Source organism: Urocampus carinirostris, chromosome 16, assembly GCF_059441175.1.
Source record: "Urocampus carinirostris isolate Australia breed hairy pipefish chromosome 16, RoL_Ucar_1.0, whole genome shotgun sequence".
NCBI classification, from domain to species: Eukaryota; Metazoa; Chordata; class Actinopteri; order Syngnathiformes; family Syngnathidae; genus Urocampus; species Urocampus carinirostris.
The window spans coordinates 20,655,378-20,671,556 of NC_142364.1; the positions used below are offsets into that span (position 1 = coordinate 20,655,378).

At 41.6% G+C, this 16,179-nt stretch overlaps 1 protein-coding gene across 2 annotated transcripts; it reads left to right on the plus strand.

Annotated features, from left to right (window-relative positions):
* The first annotated feature begins 1,013 nt into the window (after nucleotides 1–1,013).
* Nucleotides 1,014–15,876, plus strand: znf532 (zinc finger protein 532). Of its 2 annotated transcripts, XM_088356227.1 has the most exons (10): nucleotides 1,014–1,182; nucleotides 2,449–2,805; nucleotides 6,312–8,517; nucleotides 9,748–9,929; nucleotides 10,249–10,425; nucleotides 12,169–12,331; nucleotides 12,410–12,688; nucleotides 12,785–12,897; nucleotides 13,814–13,946; nucleotides 14,017–15,876. In XM_088356227.1, the coding sequence occupies exons 3-10, from the start codon at nucleotides 6,343–6,345 to the stop codon at nucleotides 14,509–14,511; spliced, it is 3,717 nt and encodes a 1,238-aa protein (XP_088212353.1). In that variant the 5' UTR covers nucleotides 1,014–1,182; nucleotides 2,449–2,805; nucleotides 6,312–6,342; the 3' UTR covers nucleotides 14,512–15,876. The 2 variants fall into 2 exon arrangements, with proteins under 2 accessions (XP_088212353.1, XP_088212354.1); XM_088356228.1 differs by lacking the exons at nucleotides 1,014–1,182; nucleotides 2,449–2,805 and adding an exon at nucleotides 3,907–4,592.
* Nucleotides 15,877–16,179: the final 303 nt, after the last annotated feature.

Here is a 16,179-nt window from a genome sequence, read left to right on the forward strand (position 1 = left end):
TGATTGTGGGGAGCAGCTCGCTCGTGACGCGGAAGTGGCACTTCTCTGGCAAGCGATAGCGGTGTCGAAGAGGGAAAAGCAGGTCGGGTTGCCAGGGCGCAGAAGCAGAGACTTGATCAAAGGGAAACAGGTCAAAGCCGGGAAATGTACGGGAGTCAAAAACAGGGAATCAGGTTCGGAAGGCTTGCCTTAGCAGGAGCTGAAGGTTCGCAACGATCGGACGCCGGTAACAATGAGCTGGGGGGTTCAAAAAGTGGCAAGGAGCCAATCAGCGACCAGGGTTGCCGGCGCCACCGGGGCAGCTGCAGGTGCCCCGAATCAGCAATCATGACACCAAAAAAACATAAAAACATCTGCTCTCATGGGGTCTGGTTTCATGGGGTCTCTTACTCACTCCAGCTCCCGACAAATGACCACTCCAAGCAGCTGAATCCAATCTCCAGAACCAACACCTTGATTGATGCAATTGTTTCTTATGCACATGACTCAACAGACTGCGGTCCCAACAACCTCGCCCGAGTAGAATGCCTGGCAAAGCCGGACCGTTAGTACAAAATACCATTTTTTTGAGGGTGTGCCTTATAATACAGGTGTGTTTTATAGTGCATGAAATACAGTAAAATACTAGAAGAAACAATGGGGCCAAAAATACACTTACAAAATGTAAGACAGAAGTGCAGATATTGTCTGATCCTGTAATCCCGTAGAGGATGGAGGGAAGGTAGAAACAAAGTGAGGCCTTCACAACGGGAGATAAAAGAAAAACATGTCTAATATGGGATACGTTTGATGCAAATCAGAAATCAAGCCATCTGAATGTATGTTTTGTTGAATAACGGACCACAAAAGGATCGATACATCGTGTACATTTAAATCCATTCATTCTTTTGGCCTACTCTCATCCAGGGGAGAATAATGACGTCACGGGACCATATTCGTGGGGGAGGGTAAGATAGCCGTGCTCCCCTCTCCTGCACAAAACAGATCACACCAGCGAGAGGAAGATAGCGCCACTCCGGCCTTAAATTACACTTATGTGCACGTATGCTTCCTACCTCAGTGATTCCGTACATTTCTCCAATGAATCCTTCACGGCCCCGTTCACAATAAAGGCTGGGAGTCGTGCGAAGCTGGCAAGATGTGTCGAGGATTAGTAAGCAAGGCCTGATGAGGGACAGCCAGGTAGGTTAGCATCTTGTTTCCAATTCGCAGCTTCTTTCATCTTGGAAAGACCGACAAGAATATGAAAATCAGGAAAGAGTGGTGTTTCTTTTCACATAACACTCCCATTCCCCGCCATTGAACCTACTCATACAAGATTCCCTCATCAACCATGTTGTGCGTGTGACTAGTTATCACATTTAATAGTTGCTTCACTTAAAAAGTAATTGCGTTAACACCCAACCAACCCCTCCAACCCCTGATTACTAAAAACCAAAAGTAGTCAATTACTCTGAAAGTAACTATCAGGTTACAAATTACCGTATGTACTCATATTGAACCTGACCCTTTATTTATCTTGGCTTGTGCAATCTTGAGAGCTTGGAAACAGCCGTGACACTTCATATCCATTTTGTCTTTGTCTTCAAACCACTCCAAGATTTCCTTCTCCGTTTCTGGGTATTGAACGAGACATTTCCTTTTTCTTCCCCAAGGCATGGTGTATTGCAAAAATCAATACAAAAAAGACAAGTTCAACACTCTTACCGTTATTTCAGTGCTCAGGTTTGTCCCATTGATTTTGTTGTTCCTGTATAAGCCACGCCTCCTTCCCACGCACTGCCTATAATTCGCTACTGGTGACATGCAACCAAATATGTGCATATATACTGACCCAATGATTTCAGATGCAAGTGTATACGATAGGGAGAATATCAAAATATCAGTGGGGAGAAATTCAGTGTCCTTGAGACGGCGCCACCACAACTATTTCATGTTTCATTTTGAAGGTCGATAACATGCACACCTTTCAAGACTGTTGTAACCAGCATTGTGATGCTGGCGGACTGAGGATTGTATGTTACTTCATAAGCGAAGGAGGAACCGTCAAAGAACAAATACATTGTCATGCCTGATGTGCTTTAATTATATAGCAGAGTAACGCACCATGTTGTAATGACAGATGAGTTCCAAAATGTTATTAACAACGCGTTACAGTACTCGTTACCAAGAACAGAAAAAGCGGTCCAGGAAGGTGTTCCTTTGTTATGTGTTACTCCCAACACTATACAGGACTCATGGAGACCTAGTGACCTCTGTTAATCCTCCTTCATAGATAGTCTCAATACACACCACTCGATCATAAACTGATGAACTGCAATGCGAGAGGTCTCTTTTCATGAAAATGGAGCTCGTATTCACACCCTCATTAGACGTTTCCCCCATTTTTCCTTCAACTCTTTTTCCCCCACCTCCATCTGCCTCCCTTTCTCTCTCTTTCCTCTGCAGCAGCTGCTGCTCCTGAGCCAGAGTGGAGGGTCCCTTTACCGCCTCCGCCGCCCCCTCCAACGACAGAGACAAAAGGCCTGATTCGCCTGCTGAAAACTGCTCCCCAACTCCACACCCATCTTCCCCCCTACTTCTATCCTTCCCCTCTATGAATGTCCGTGAAGGTGGCAGCACCAGCCAAAGGCGGAAAGGAGGCCCGGACTGGGAGTGAATCAGTCAACCAGAGCGGGAGGAGGGGGAAGGGGGAGGAGGAAGAAGATGGAGGCTGCAATGGCTGGGCTGAGACACTGAGGCAGGTGCTAAGGCCTAGAACCGAAAGAGATCCATTTTCCGGTGTGGGGGGAAACATCTTACTGGGTATGCAATATGTCCTTCTAAATTTGCATGTGCATGTTTACGTGGACGGATGTATCTGTGGACAAACGTGGAGATAGGTGGCATCGGTTTGGTTGGCCATCTAAGGGAAGCAGAAGCATTAATACAAAATGTTGAACAATTTCATTTTTACCTGAGGACCAAGAAGATGGATTAGGTGCAGAGATGTGTGATGTTTGCAAGAGACACCTTTACTTGAGGATCGAGAGCTTAGTGCAACCACTGGGCAGTGGACTGGTAACGGGTCGTGGTTAGTTTGGTACTGGGCCTCATAGAAAGAAAAACAAGTTCCGATATGTTTTACCTAAGGTTGTTTTACTGACAGCGTTACGTTTCCAGACTGAATTTGAACCAGTGCTTTGAAGTGGTATGTTTGAACCAAAATCGGTTTAGTTTGCATGGGCGAGCGCAGTTGCAAATGTCTTGTTGGAAAGAAAGATGACAGAAAGATACAGCAAACGATAAATAGAACCAAACTTCTACGATTTCAGGCAATCAGCGAGAAGAATGTTGACCTACGTCATGCTAGAACAAATGTAAACTAACTAACTTGCCGCTAAGGAAAAACCATTAGCGAGAGAGTTGGAGGTAGCATGAATCCCTAAGTCAAGAAAACAACACTGACCACGTGAAACCAAAAAAGATTTTCGTAGGGTCGGTTCATTTGGTGAGTTTTTATCTTTAATTACTTTGCATTGGGATCGACATGACGATTTGCGTTAAACAATATTATAGCGACCAGAGTGTGCTGCTATCAGCTTGTGTGCCTCACAGTTCAGAGGTCCATTCAGAGGATCATTCTTGTAGATTGAAGAAAACCGTTAAAAAGTAAAAGTTGCTAGTTATGGTCCAAAAATCAGTCCACTTGAGAACAATTGACCAAGTCAGTTTACTAAACCTGTCTTTGCTTTGTTGTCATACATACAACATCCAGACCTGCAATCCTCACCCCGTGTCATGACTTCCTTGGGATCCTCAACCACACTAAATTTAAATATAATTTCTTACTCTGATAACATCATTTATGCGTGTATGCATATTTGATCTGATATTCACAAAGGTGTCTGATCCTGCCCATATCCATATTTTGAAACACAAAGTCAGAAATTCTGGATTTGGCATCCTGGGAGTCTCCTTCCTGTGTGCGTTTTGAGGCCGCAATGCAGCGCAGGGCTTTATGTCGGGGAGAGTAGAACTAGCTGAAACCAGTTTGAGGCAGACAGCGCCGTCGGGAACAATGCTATGTCTGTGCTCCTCAGAGTTTTAGGTGGTATTCAATGGCAGCCCCTTGCTTCTTGCCCACCGGCTACCAGGGGATGAGGATCCACCCTGCGGCGGTTTGCTATGCGGCAAAAGCTCGCTGAGAAGACAAGATAGGAGATTTGGGAAAAGGACGAGGGGTGGAGGGGGAGGTGGCTGCTTTTGAGTCTGCGAATCTGCAGCCCAGACACACACACTTACGCACGCAAACACGGGGCATGATATTTATGTCTTGTTTGTATGTCTGTGTGCTACCAGTGCTTCTGAAAATGACAAAAGAGGACCTTCTATGGACCACCAGGATTTAGCACAACCCTGGATGTAACATTACCCTGACTTCTGGGCCTTTTGTCAAGAGGCAAGATTTTTTTGGGGGGGTGTTGTTGCTTCAGTGCATAGCGCACACAGCTTTTGGAGGGTTTGCAGTGTATTGAGTATTTGTTACAGGATGGGGAAAAAGGGAAAAGAGGAAGGTTTGGCTAGTGGCTGCAGAGGAACGGGTCTACAGGGTGAGGAGTGTTTGATTATGTTGCATGTTTCTAAAACGAATCTTCATTTCACTCAAATGGTTTTGTTGCCTTTTGTGAGTGTGTGAGCTATTTGTGGTTTTCCTTACATATGTTGGCATATTTGCGATTCACTTTCAGAATCAGACATCTCAGGCTTTCTGCTCCAGCCAGGCCTCACTCTTCCTCGTCGCTACCGTTGCAGCTGCCATTTTTTGCATCCTAGAATTATTCACCAGTCCACTTTTCCTCAACCCCCACCATCGCTGAAATCCATGCATCATTTGAATTGAAATGAAATGATCTGCATTTATATAGCGCTTTCAAGTCAATGACTTCTCTAAGCGCTTTACAGTGTGCTTCACATTTCCCAATAGCGGCCTTGTATTGCAGCCATGTAAGACGCTAACCTGCTTATTGGGGGTAGTAGGGGTTCAGTGTCTTACCCAAGGACACTTCGACATGTAACACGGACAAGCCGGGATTCAAACTGGGATCCCTTGATCCCAAGACGAGCGTTCTACCACCTGAGCTACTGCCGCCCCAAATCGAGAAAGGTCTCCTGATATGTAGGACTATAACTATGTAGGCGATGTAATCAATGTATGCAGTCTTTGGCATGAAAAGCTCAAGTGTCAATGGAAGCAAACTAACCCCACACACATCTGCACATCCAAAATCTTGACAGAAACAACAAGCATTTCCATTTTTACAAAAGTATCATTTCCATTAAAAGGAAAATACAAGAATAAATTCAAGCAACACAAATTCAGAAATAAAATGCTCATGCTTGAGTGAAATATGTTTTCACATTTAATAATGAAAGATTTTTCTGAAGAGCTGAAAACCCTCAGATTGGTTCGGATTTAAAAGCAAATCATCTCATCTCATCTCATTAGCCGTACCGCTTATCCTCATTAGGGTCGCGGGGGGCCTGGAGCCCATCCCAGCCATCTCCGGGCAATGGGCAGGGGACACCCTGAACTGGTTGCCAGCCAATCGCAGGGCAACTCATTCGCACAGACAACTCATTCGCTCATTCACACCTAGGGACAATTTGGACCGGCCAATTCACCTGAAATGCATGTTTTTGGAACGTGGAAGGAAACCGGAGTGCCCGGAGGAAACCCACGCAAGCACGGGGAGAACATACAAACTCCGCACAGGAAGTCTGGAGCTGGATTTGAACCCACGGCATGAACTGTGCCGCACAAGCGCTAACCACTGCGCCGCCGTGCTGCCTAAAAGCAAGTCAATATTTTATTAAACTGTTTAACAATTTTTAAAGTTGTATTTCAAGACCTCTGCCCAGATAGGTTTGATTAAGTAGCCGTTTTACATCTGGCTAAACAATTGCAAAGTACAGCCTGGACCAAACAATGAAACCCAGTTTATAAGCTTTTAAAAAATGAATGAATATTGCAAATAAAAAATAAAATATCACAAACCTAAAAACATAAATAAAATTTCTTCTGTGTTCATTCTTTCACTTTGTGTTGCAAACATTCAATTATTGGTTTTAAAAAAGAGACGTCAACAAATAGATTTGTTTGACTTAGCTTTTACCTGTATATTTATGTTCACAAATCAAGAGTATCTGTCTTTTATAATCCATCCACCAATAGTTAATTAATTCCGAATTAAGAATGCAAAACAGTTAATCTCCTGAGCATATGAGGACAGTTGCTCCACTTACTGGAAAAAATGTTCTGCCCATTACAGGTGCGATTGTCATTACAACAGGGAAAAGAATATGGGTGATATGAAGACACCAGACTTTGACGACCTCCTAGCGGCCTTTGACATCCCGGACATGGTGGATCCTAAAGCTGCAATTGATTCCGGCCAGCAAGAAGACCATGAAGACAAAGTTGACCAAGCAAAGTTTCCCCCATCAAACAACGAAGATGTTGGTGTGAGTGTCATCGTCAAGAATATCAGAAATGCAGATACAACTCAGCATATTGAAAACGATTTGCAGTCCCACAACAAAGTTCATTACATAAGAAATGGCAATAAACTACAAAATGGCTTCTTGACTGGCACACCAACGGTTAGTCAAGGCACCAAAAATGGGTGGAGTCATTCCACGGAAGATTATCAGTTCAGTCCAATCTTCATTGCTGAAGAGTTTGAGGAAGACAAGATTGAAGAAAGTGATTCAGCTATCAAAAACATGAAGAAAGAGAAACAGTTGAAATACCCTACATCTGTGGAAAAAGTTCAGAAGCCCCCCAAAAAGGACTTAAAGCCAGACCATAATAACAATCAAAATAGCACTCTAGAGGACTCCATATTCAATAACACCATTCAATTAAATTGGTTCCAAGACGAACCCACAGGAAGTCTTCAGTTGAAACATAGCAGAGAAAATAAAATAACAGGCAAAATCCAGTCCAAGACCTCTGCAAAACTTTCTTCTTGCATTGCAGCCATTGCTGCTCTAAGCGCAAAAAGTGAAAAAACGACACACCATATTTCAAATTCTCCTATTGCACAGATGGGCTCAAACACAGACAAAGAAACTTCTAAAGCTCATATTAAGAAACATGAGCAGGAATCAGCACTGGAAATGGCAAATCGCCTACTGTCAGGACCCTCGGATAGCCCCTCTAGCGTCAATAGTGAGAGTAGCAGCACCAAGGTCATTCCAAAAGTCAGGATAAAAACAATCAAAACATCTTCTGGACAGATCAAGCGCACAGTCACGCGAGTCATCCCAAATGTGGATCTCGTTGAAGTGAATAAAGAAGAGAATTTTGTAAAAGGTTTAAAAGTCAAGGCTAACAAGGGTGCACTTGTTTCATCCGCCACAGTGCCGTCTTTACCAACTAAAATTGTTGCGACCTGTGGTGGACCACTGATTGAAAAAACTAAGCAGATGACCATTAAACCGGTAGCAACAGCCTTCCTGCCAATCTCAGCTGTTAAGACAGCTGGTTCTCAAGTCATTAACCTGAAGCTGTCTAATAACACTACAGTCAAAGCAACGGTCATTCCAGCTGCATCTGTACAAAGTGCGGGCAATGCCATTCTCAAAGCAGCAAACTCCATGCAACAACAAACCGTCGTGGTTCCTGCTTCTAGTCTAGCTAGTGCCAAACTCCTACCGAAGGCAGTCCATTTTAGCAATCTTAATGTTCTCTCTAGAAATGTGTCTTTGACTGCCAGTGAGCTCCAGAAAGCAATGTCCTCCTCTCAACAGGCCAAAGCACACCAATTACAAGGACTTAAACAGCAGACGCTTCTAAAAGGCCAGTCGCCAAAGAAAGTCTCCCGGGTTCAAGTCTTTGGCAGTGCTCAAAGCTCTGTAGTTGATGCTTTCAATAAAATTCTGAGTAGCATTAATCCTATTCCTGTATATGTTCCAAACCTCTCACCGCCAACCTCAGCCTGTATTTCGATTCCCAGTTTGGGCTACAAGTGTCTGGAGTGTGGCGATTCCTTTGCTCTTGAAAAGAGCCTTAACCAACACTATGAACGTCGTAGTGTGCAGATTGAGGTTACCTGCAACTACTGCTCAAAAAGCCTTGTCTTTTACAACAAATGCAGTCTTCTGTCTCACGCGAGGAGCCATAAGGATAAAGGTGTTGTCATGCAATGCTCACACCTCATATTAAAGCCTATACCTGCAGACCAGATGATAACAACATCACCATTCTCTGGCTCTCCATCAAGTATAATCTTTCCAACCTCTGATGCACAAACATTATCAGTTCAAACGACTGTAAAGGTTCCGACAATTGGGTCACCAAGTGCACTGATTTCAACTCCAACCAATTCTCCTCTCGAGGCGGCCATGCCCTTAGAGGACGACGCATCAAAGCTCAGCAGGAACAACCCCAAGTGTTGGGAATGTAATGAAATGTTCCAGGACGACAGCTCACTAGCAGCGCATTATCAACAATTTTTGGAGACAAATGGACAGGTATGATGTTTAATAAATCTTAGTTTGGCACAGGAGAAATGTTTTTTCATTCGTGAAGTATCATTGAAGACCTGAACTTTGACTGACGGACAGTTGTTATGTTGACAATATGAATGTTCAAACGGATTGCTGGCACCTCCAATGGGCAAAGTTAGACAATGTGATGACTGAAGCATATGTAAACCTCAGAATGAATGTGTAGAATATTTCAGAATCAATAAATGTTTTTAATAAATAATCGATCGACAAATCTGAAGAGGCAAACTTAATGTTTTTATGTCTTGTCTCTCCTTTTGGAGCACCAAATTGTTTTTTGTTTTACATAGTTTTATCATAAAAACATTTTCAATCTCATAATTTTAGAAATGACAACTTAACGTGACTTCTTATTACAGTTTTAGAGGGTCATAATATTTTAATCAAGACACACAAACTCAAATGCCTAAGGAAATTTGTTTAATGCTAATCTAACCGAATAGAATTCATTAGAAGTGGGGTGTATAGTTTGAGGTGTCCTTAAAATGTTAAAAATTAAACATTTTCTCCAGTAAGTAAAGGTTAACAGTGCCTAAATGAGTACAAAGAGCCCTTGTGCTTTATTTTCCAATGCACCTATCTGCTTTTATCTTAGTTTTATCAGGCCTGTTCGGGGTGGAACAAACCCCTTAAAAGATGAAAAAAGAAGAGTCTATTCAAGCGCATCTAAGAAATGCTATGTTCTTGGGCCCAAATCACATATTACACTGCCGCCACGTCCTGGCCTAAAGTCATGATTGCAGAATTACGTTTTCCAATCGAGCCCCCCACCTTTAAAAGCACGACACTGTAGACATAGTAAGAATAATAGGTGACAGGAAGAGATATAGCTATATGTTGGATGAAACTAACAAAACAAAAAGAAACACTGTTCTTCAGAAATGTAGTTTATATTTGTCTAATGGAATCGAGACACTGTCCAAAGTTTCCATTTACCTTATAAGTGTAGCATGAGGTGGAACGTTTGACAATCTTGAGGGAACTTTAACAAAAAGTCTGAATGCTGAAGTTTCAGGGCCTATGCAACTACAACCTTAAAGATGAAATCAGGCAATGCTAACTTTGGACTCAAAGAAACTTGCCCCGAAATGAAATTTCAAAGTGTGACGCATGCAGAATTAGAAACAAAGGAAAATAAAATTTTGGATATTAACAGCTGTATATCCCCTTTTCTCTTTTTTTCTGTTCTATCAGAAACCCTGCCCCCTCTGTCAAATGCTTCTTCCAAACCATTGCAGTTTTCTTTCCCACCAACGAATCCACCAGCACAAGAATCCATACATTTGCCCCGAATGTGGGGCAAGCTGTCGTTCTGTCCACTTCCAGTCGCACATTACGAAGAACTGCCTTCACTACACCCGTAGGGTTGGCTACCGGTTAGTTTCTTGAATTACAATTCTTTTATTTTGAAGTTTAATGTTTGAGAGTTACTTTCCAACATTCTTTTAATTTACACAAACACACAAATGCCGCACTTTTCTCTCTTGCTCCCGTTTTTTTTTTAGTCCCAATAATAACAGTCCTCACTTCCAAGATCATGTGACAACTGCCACCCAGACAGGTGTTACAATAACTGCTTTGCTTAAATAGTGAACGTTGGCTGAAACCATCTCATGGAAAGTATTTTTGAGAGTGTGTTCATGTTTAATAGTGGCTAACATTTTTTAAAATTGTTTTTCTGTCTCTGCTTGTTAGCTGTATCCACTGTAGTGTGATTTACGCTGATGTTGCAACTCTGAAGTCGCACATCCAGAACACACACTGTGAGAGCTTCTATAAATGTCCTCTTTGTCCCATGGCCTTCAAGTCTGCGCCGGCAACGCACTCACATGCATACACACAGCACCCTGGAATGAAAGCAGAAGAACCCAAGTGAGTCTTTATAAAGGATTGGTGTTGTGCCATTAATGTTGGTCACAGTGGGTCGTGAAGAGAGTCAAATCAGCTGCTATGGAAAGACATGCTGTCAGGAAAAAACTCTAAAATTAAAGCTTTTGAAGGCATTTAATATTACTTATCAGTTAATCTGGTAGGACTTGAAGTAGGCCTTCTTTATGCATTGGCAGCGTATTGCCAGAGACTTTTGAATATTACCCATAATTTCAATTGTTGACTTCAGTCCAACATCCTGGGTTAATTTAGAGAAATTAGTTTTTGGAAACCGATTGTGATAAGTTATTGCCGTGTCCTACTTAATTTGGAAAAAAAAATCACACTCCCATTAACAGTTTTTTTAAGCTTTAGACACAATGCGAATACATTTTTTCATACTCATCATTAAACTGACTCATTTGAATACACTTTACAAGCAGGTGTAACACAATAATTTGCAAATTATTAAAACCTGTAAAGGGCTGGGTGATATAGGCCATTTTTTTTTTTTGTCAGTCTAGAGCCGGGGTCGCCGACTATTTTTCGAACTGAAACCTACTTTTTTATTGCTACTGATTATTGCCAAAAGAAGCCAGCTTGGTACACACTACTAAAATAAAAATATATAAAATAATCACTATGATATAATTATGTAAATACTAGATTTCAATGATAGCTGGGGTTAAAATAGGCTCTTTCTAATACTGCCTTGTATAGCCTCCTGATATAACTAATATATATCTTTTAAAAAATTTTGGAAGAATCATGTACTTAAAGACACCGATAATGTCAAAGATTTCTCATGAGAGATAAAAAATACATTTCCTAGAGAACTCTAATGACCCATCATAGTGACCTATTTTCAGAAGTGGTCTGCGGGATACACAGGTCTTCTTTTGGGCTACCTAGTGCCTGTGGCAACTACATTGGTCACCTCTGGTCTCGAGAATTATGATTTAAATACATTAAAAAAACAACCAAAATACATTTATTAAAATGACGTTTTATTGATTGAAAAAGAAATGATTCGTGCAAAATGTTTGGACAATAAAACATATTTTGAATCAATGTTAAACGAAAGTTAAATGTCGAAGTTTATGTATAAAAATAACAACCTAACTGTAGCTTGTAACTAACAAGCCTAAAAGACACAAGAAGTTAGAGACTATATTTTGATCGTCAGCCAAAGCTATGAGTAAATTAAATCAAATGAAAATTCATACACTCGCTATCATGTATTGACAATTTTTAAAATGAAGAATTAATCAAATTCTTTCAAAAAAATTGCCAAGCTCTGGTTCTGTTGTCACGGGGAACCGGACCAGAACGGAGGCAGGAGGCAGGGAGGGAGAACTCATTTGCGTTAACGATCCGTACTTTTATTTAGCAAAATAAAAGTCGTCCAACACTCATGGGACAAAACGAAACAAGGCTTACAGACAATCAGAAACTTAGACTAGGAATACTAACAAAACAGGCTTTTACTCAAAACGTGCAAACACAGGTTTCCTCCGACTCAAACAAAACAGGACAGAGCAAAACAGAACAAAAAATGCAATGAACCAACACCTGCAATACCCACAACCCACCCTTAAGAAGCTAACGCGCAAATTAGGCGATCTGCTTCAGCTGGTGCCCAGGGGGCGGGGCCAGCCGGTCGCCACGGCGACCATGCTGGCTGTGACATCTGTATTCCACAAAACGAAGGAGCGATTTAATTTTTGCCCTATTTCTATCCAACAGGCTTATCTACAAATGTTCCATGTGTGATACTGTATTCACCCTGCAGTCTCTTCTCTACGCACACTTTGACCAGCATGTGTCCAATCATAAAGTTCCCGTCTTTAAATGTCCCGACTGCTCCATGCACTATGCACAGAAAGAGCTCATGATGGAACATATAAAGGTATGACCTCAATATTTCATACACAAATCTATTAACCTAATCACACCTCAATTAAAGTCAGCAACTCAACTTTTCTAGGACATACATGGAACTCTGAAGACTACAGAGGCCCCACCAAACCTTCCACTCAGTACTAAGACTACAAATTTGAATGGACCCAGTGATAACAAAGATAGACAAAAGGTCAACGGTCAAAACAAGGGTGGACATAAAGTTAAACCTTCATCGACACAAAAAATAACCAAAAACAACTCAGGGAAGCTTCACAATGACCTAGGGTATACGTGCAAAGAATGCCACACAGACTTCACTTCCAGGGAGGTCTTTGTGGCTCACATGAAACAAGAACATGGCAAGGTAAATGAATTATTTCTCAGAAACATCTGGTGAGTTAAATTAAGTAACAGCTATAAATAATATCTGCAGCCGCACATTCTTGCTCTCTAACGTTAGATATTGAAGAAGTACCCGTGCCAACAATGTGAAAAGTCCTTCAGTTCTGCACACAGTCTTTGTCGACACAACCGCTTTAAACACAAGGGTGTGTGCAAGGTCTACACTTGTCCGTGAGTATAACAGCTGATTTTCCTACAAAATGGATGGGAGGAAGAACTCTCAAAGGACTGCACAGGATTACAATTACACCATCCCCTGATCTAAAACCTACATGCGGACAAAGAAAAACTCAAAACCTCAGCGTGAGGAAAAAATAAACCTTGAGAAGGGGCCTCATAAGTGATAATCCCCCTTCCAGGATGACCAGGGTGGAATAGATTTAGCATTGAGGCACATGTCCTACTCAATGAAGTGCAGTCAGGGAAGGCAGGTGATTCTTTTTCAAGATCACAGAATTTTCACATGCAATGAATATTATTAATACAATTTGTATACAAAGATTTACTCTGCTGAGCATCTGGAGATACAGAGCGAGACACACAATTATCTTGCCTCTTGGCAGAGGGCGATAACGAGACCAAGTACTGTGATTTGGCATACAACTTAGCCCCAAACAATAGAATTAGAGATTATATTGGAAATATAACAGTAAATCAACCAATCCAGTATTTTTTTTCCTTGAATGGTCTTTTTTTCCATAATGAAGGATTACCTATCTACTGATGATTTTATTCAAACGATGTATCGGGATAGACCATCATAAGTTAGGACAATAAAATGTTTTTTTCATTTGTTACAGTTTAGATATTGGTTTCTTGCTCTGCCAATCAAAAGCTGACTAAGACATAGGTTCATTTATTTGTCAACCTGACTGTGCCTCACCAGACGCGAACCTCACTGCACGTTACTGGTACTGATCATTGAGTAGTAGAGTAAGACTAGATTGTGAGTTATCTTTTGCTGTGCAACACAATAATTTACAGATGATGACTGAGACTACAGAAAAACACACTGACTCAAAAATCCCTATACAAATTAAATTGTGACCGCAGACAATGTAACTATGATTTTACTGCATTTCCCTAGACATTGCCCCACTCCCAGTCAGCATTTCACTAAGAGAATTCTGCTGGATCAGCATATTCAGATGAAGCATGGGACCTTAGAGGAGAAGACAGTAACCTCTGATAACAAGGATGATTTGTCAGATAGGAAAATGGTAAAGACATAAAACGTTTATTTGTTCCGCTCGCTTGTCACTCCTCATATCTTTCTAATTTCCTGCACAGACTGCCAGCCCTAAGAGAAAGAACGAAGATGATGAAAAATCCCCAAAGTTGAAAGCCAGGAATTTGGATTTTCATCCTTTGAAAAGGCTCAAGGTGAACATCCCTAAGGTTCACAGGTGTGCCGTCTGCTGCTTCACCACAGAGGACATCTCTGCCTTCCACAAGCACATACCTCAGCACAAGTCGGACGGTTCATCATTCCAGTGCCAGGAGTGTGGACTGTGCTACACCTCACCCCGCTCCAAGGCCCGACACCTCTTTATTGTACACCGGCTGAAGGAGAAAGGTTTTAGCCGACTACGGGGTCGGGATGACGACGAGAGCATGAGGGAGAACCATCTGAACCAAATTACAGACAGCGACGACGGCATGCCAAAGACCAAATGCAAAGTTTGCAGAAGGCAATTCGAGACTGAAGGGAATCTGAACACTCACATGCGGACGCACGGGATGGCATTCATCAAGGCCAAAAGATTCAATTCGCTTGAAAAATAAATGATTTAACTAAAATCCAAAACCCACACACCAGCTCGTTCTCCTTAACAAGTTTCTGTAGCCAGAGATAGGTCCACCACGGTCAAAGCCTTTGGTTGCCACCCGGCTCTCCACGTTCCTAACCACATAGGTCTCTCTTTTTGGTGGTGTGCCGATAGATAGCGGGACCCACATCGTCTCTTGGGGCTGAGCTGGATCCCATGAGCGTAGGACAGGCGCCGGTTAATCATTGCTGGCAATAACTTGGCTTTGTTTTCAGTGGGAGTTGGACTCAGCCAAATCTGACTTTTGTCACTGATTCTCATAACGTTTATTGATGGAACTTTAGGCAGAACTGTGGTGTGCAAGGCGACTGGTTTGGAAGCCTCAGCATTGCATTTCAGCTTTTTAGATGATATGGTACTGTTGGCTTCCTCTAGTCGTGAGGAGCCATCTGAGGTGGTTCAGGCATTTGATAAAGATACCTCCCTAAGGAGGTGTTACGGTCATGTCTCACACTGGAGAGACTAGGTTTCTGGGCTGGCCTGCGAACCCCTCAGGATCCCTTCAGACGAGCTGGATGAAGTGGCTGGGTGTAGGGAAGTCTGGGCTTCTTTGAAGGCTGCTGCCCCCACGACCTGACCTCAAACAAGCAGTAGATGATGGATGGATGGATTGATAGAATCAAAACTTTTTATCTTACACGGTCCTGAAATGTACAAAACATAGCAATATAAAAACCTAGTCCATGTACCACTCATACAGAACATATAAACACAGATTATGAGAGTCCCTTTTGTATTATTTAAACAAAATATTTTTTGTACATGTTTTTAAAGACTTGAATTACTTATATAGGAGAGCATTTTATTTTGAAGAGTTTGCATTGTGTAGAGCTAGATGATGTCCGGCTGAAACATTTTGTCAAATTAAAACATCAACATAAACTTTTCAAATGTGGATATTTTGTATGCCTTTGTTTTTTTTTTATCCATGCACGATTCTTTGGGGAAAATGAAGTTCTTTATTCTTTTAAGATTTTTTAAAATCAGCCTGTCTGTTAATTAATTTAATTATCTTTTCAGTCACTGTATTTCAACTTGACAGTACATTAAAGAATGTAAAGGTGGCTATTGCATAGAAAAACACATCTCTACAAAACAGCCACACATATTTATACGCTGTGGGTTGGAAAGGAAGTTACTTTATGACAAGGCGTCTTTAGTATTGCTGTAAAACTGCACATGAGAAGCAGTCTGTGAATTTGAATGTTGTCTTGTTGCTGCAACTATCGCTGCTGTTATGTTGTTTTCTAGACTATTCAGATGCTTGTGATGCTCTTCATGTCAATAAAAGGTTAAAGCAAGGCAAAATAGCATACCATTAGTACTGGAGGGTTGCGTGTATTTTTTTAAATAACAATGTAGACCTCTAGCGGCCAATGCTGTAATTGTATTTTTTTTTTTTCTCAGCAGATAGCATTGGCAATATAGTGCAACAAGTCAAGTCAAGTCAAGTCAAGTCATATTTATTTGTATAGCCCTTAACCACAAGGTGTCTCAAAGGGCTGCAGGATGGAAGTAAAAAAGAGAGAAAAGGAGCAAGAAAGAACTAAAGGAAGACAGGAATGAAGGGAGGAAGATAGAAAAAAGACAGGACGAAAGGATGAGAGAAATAAATCAATCGTGT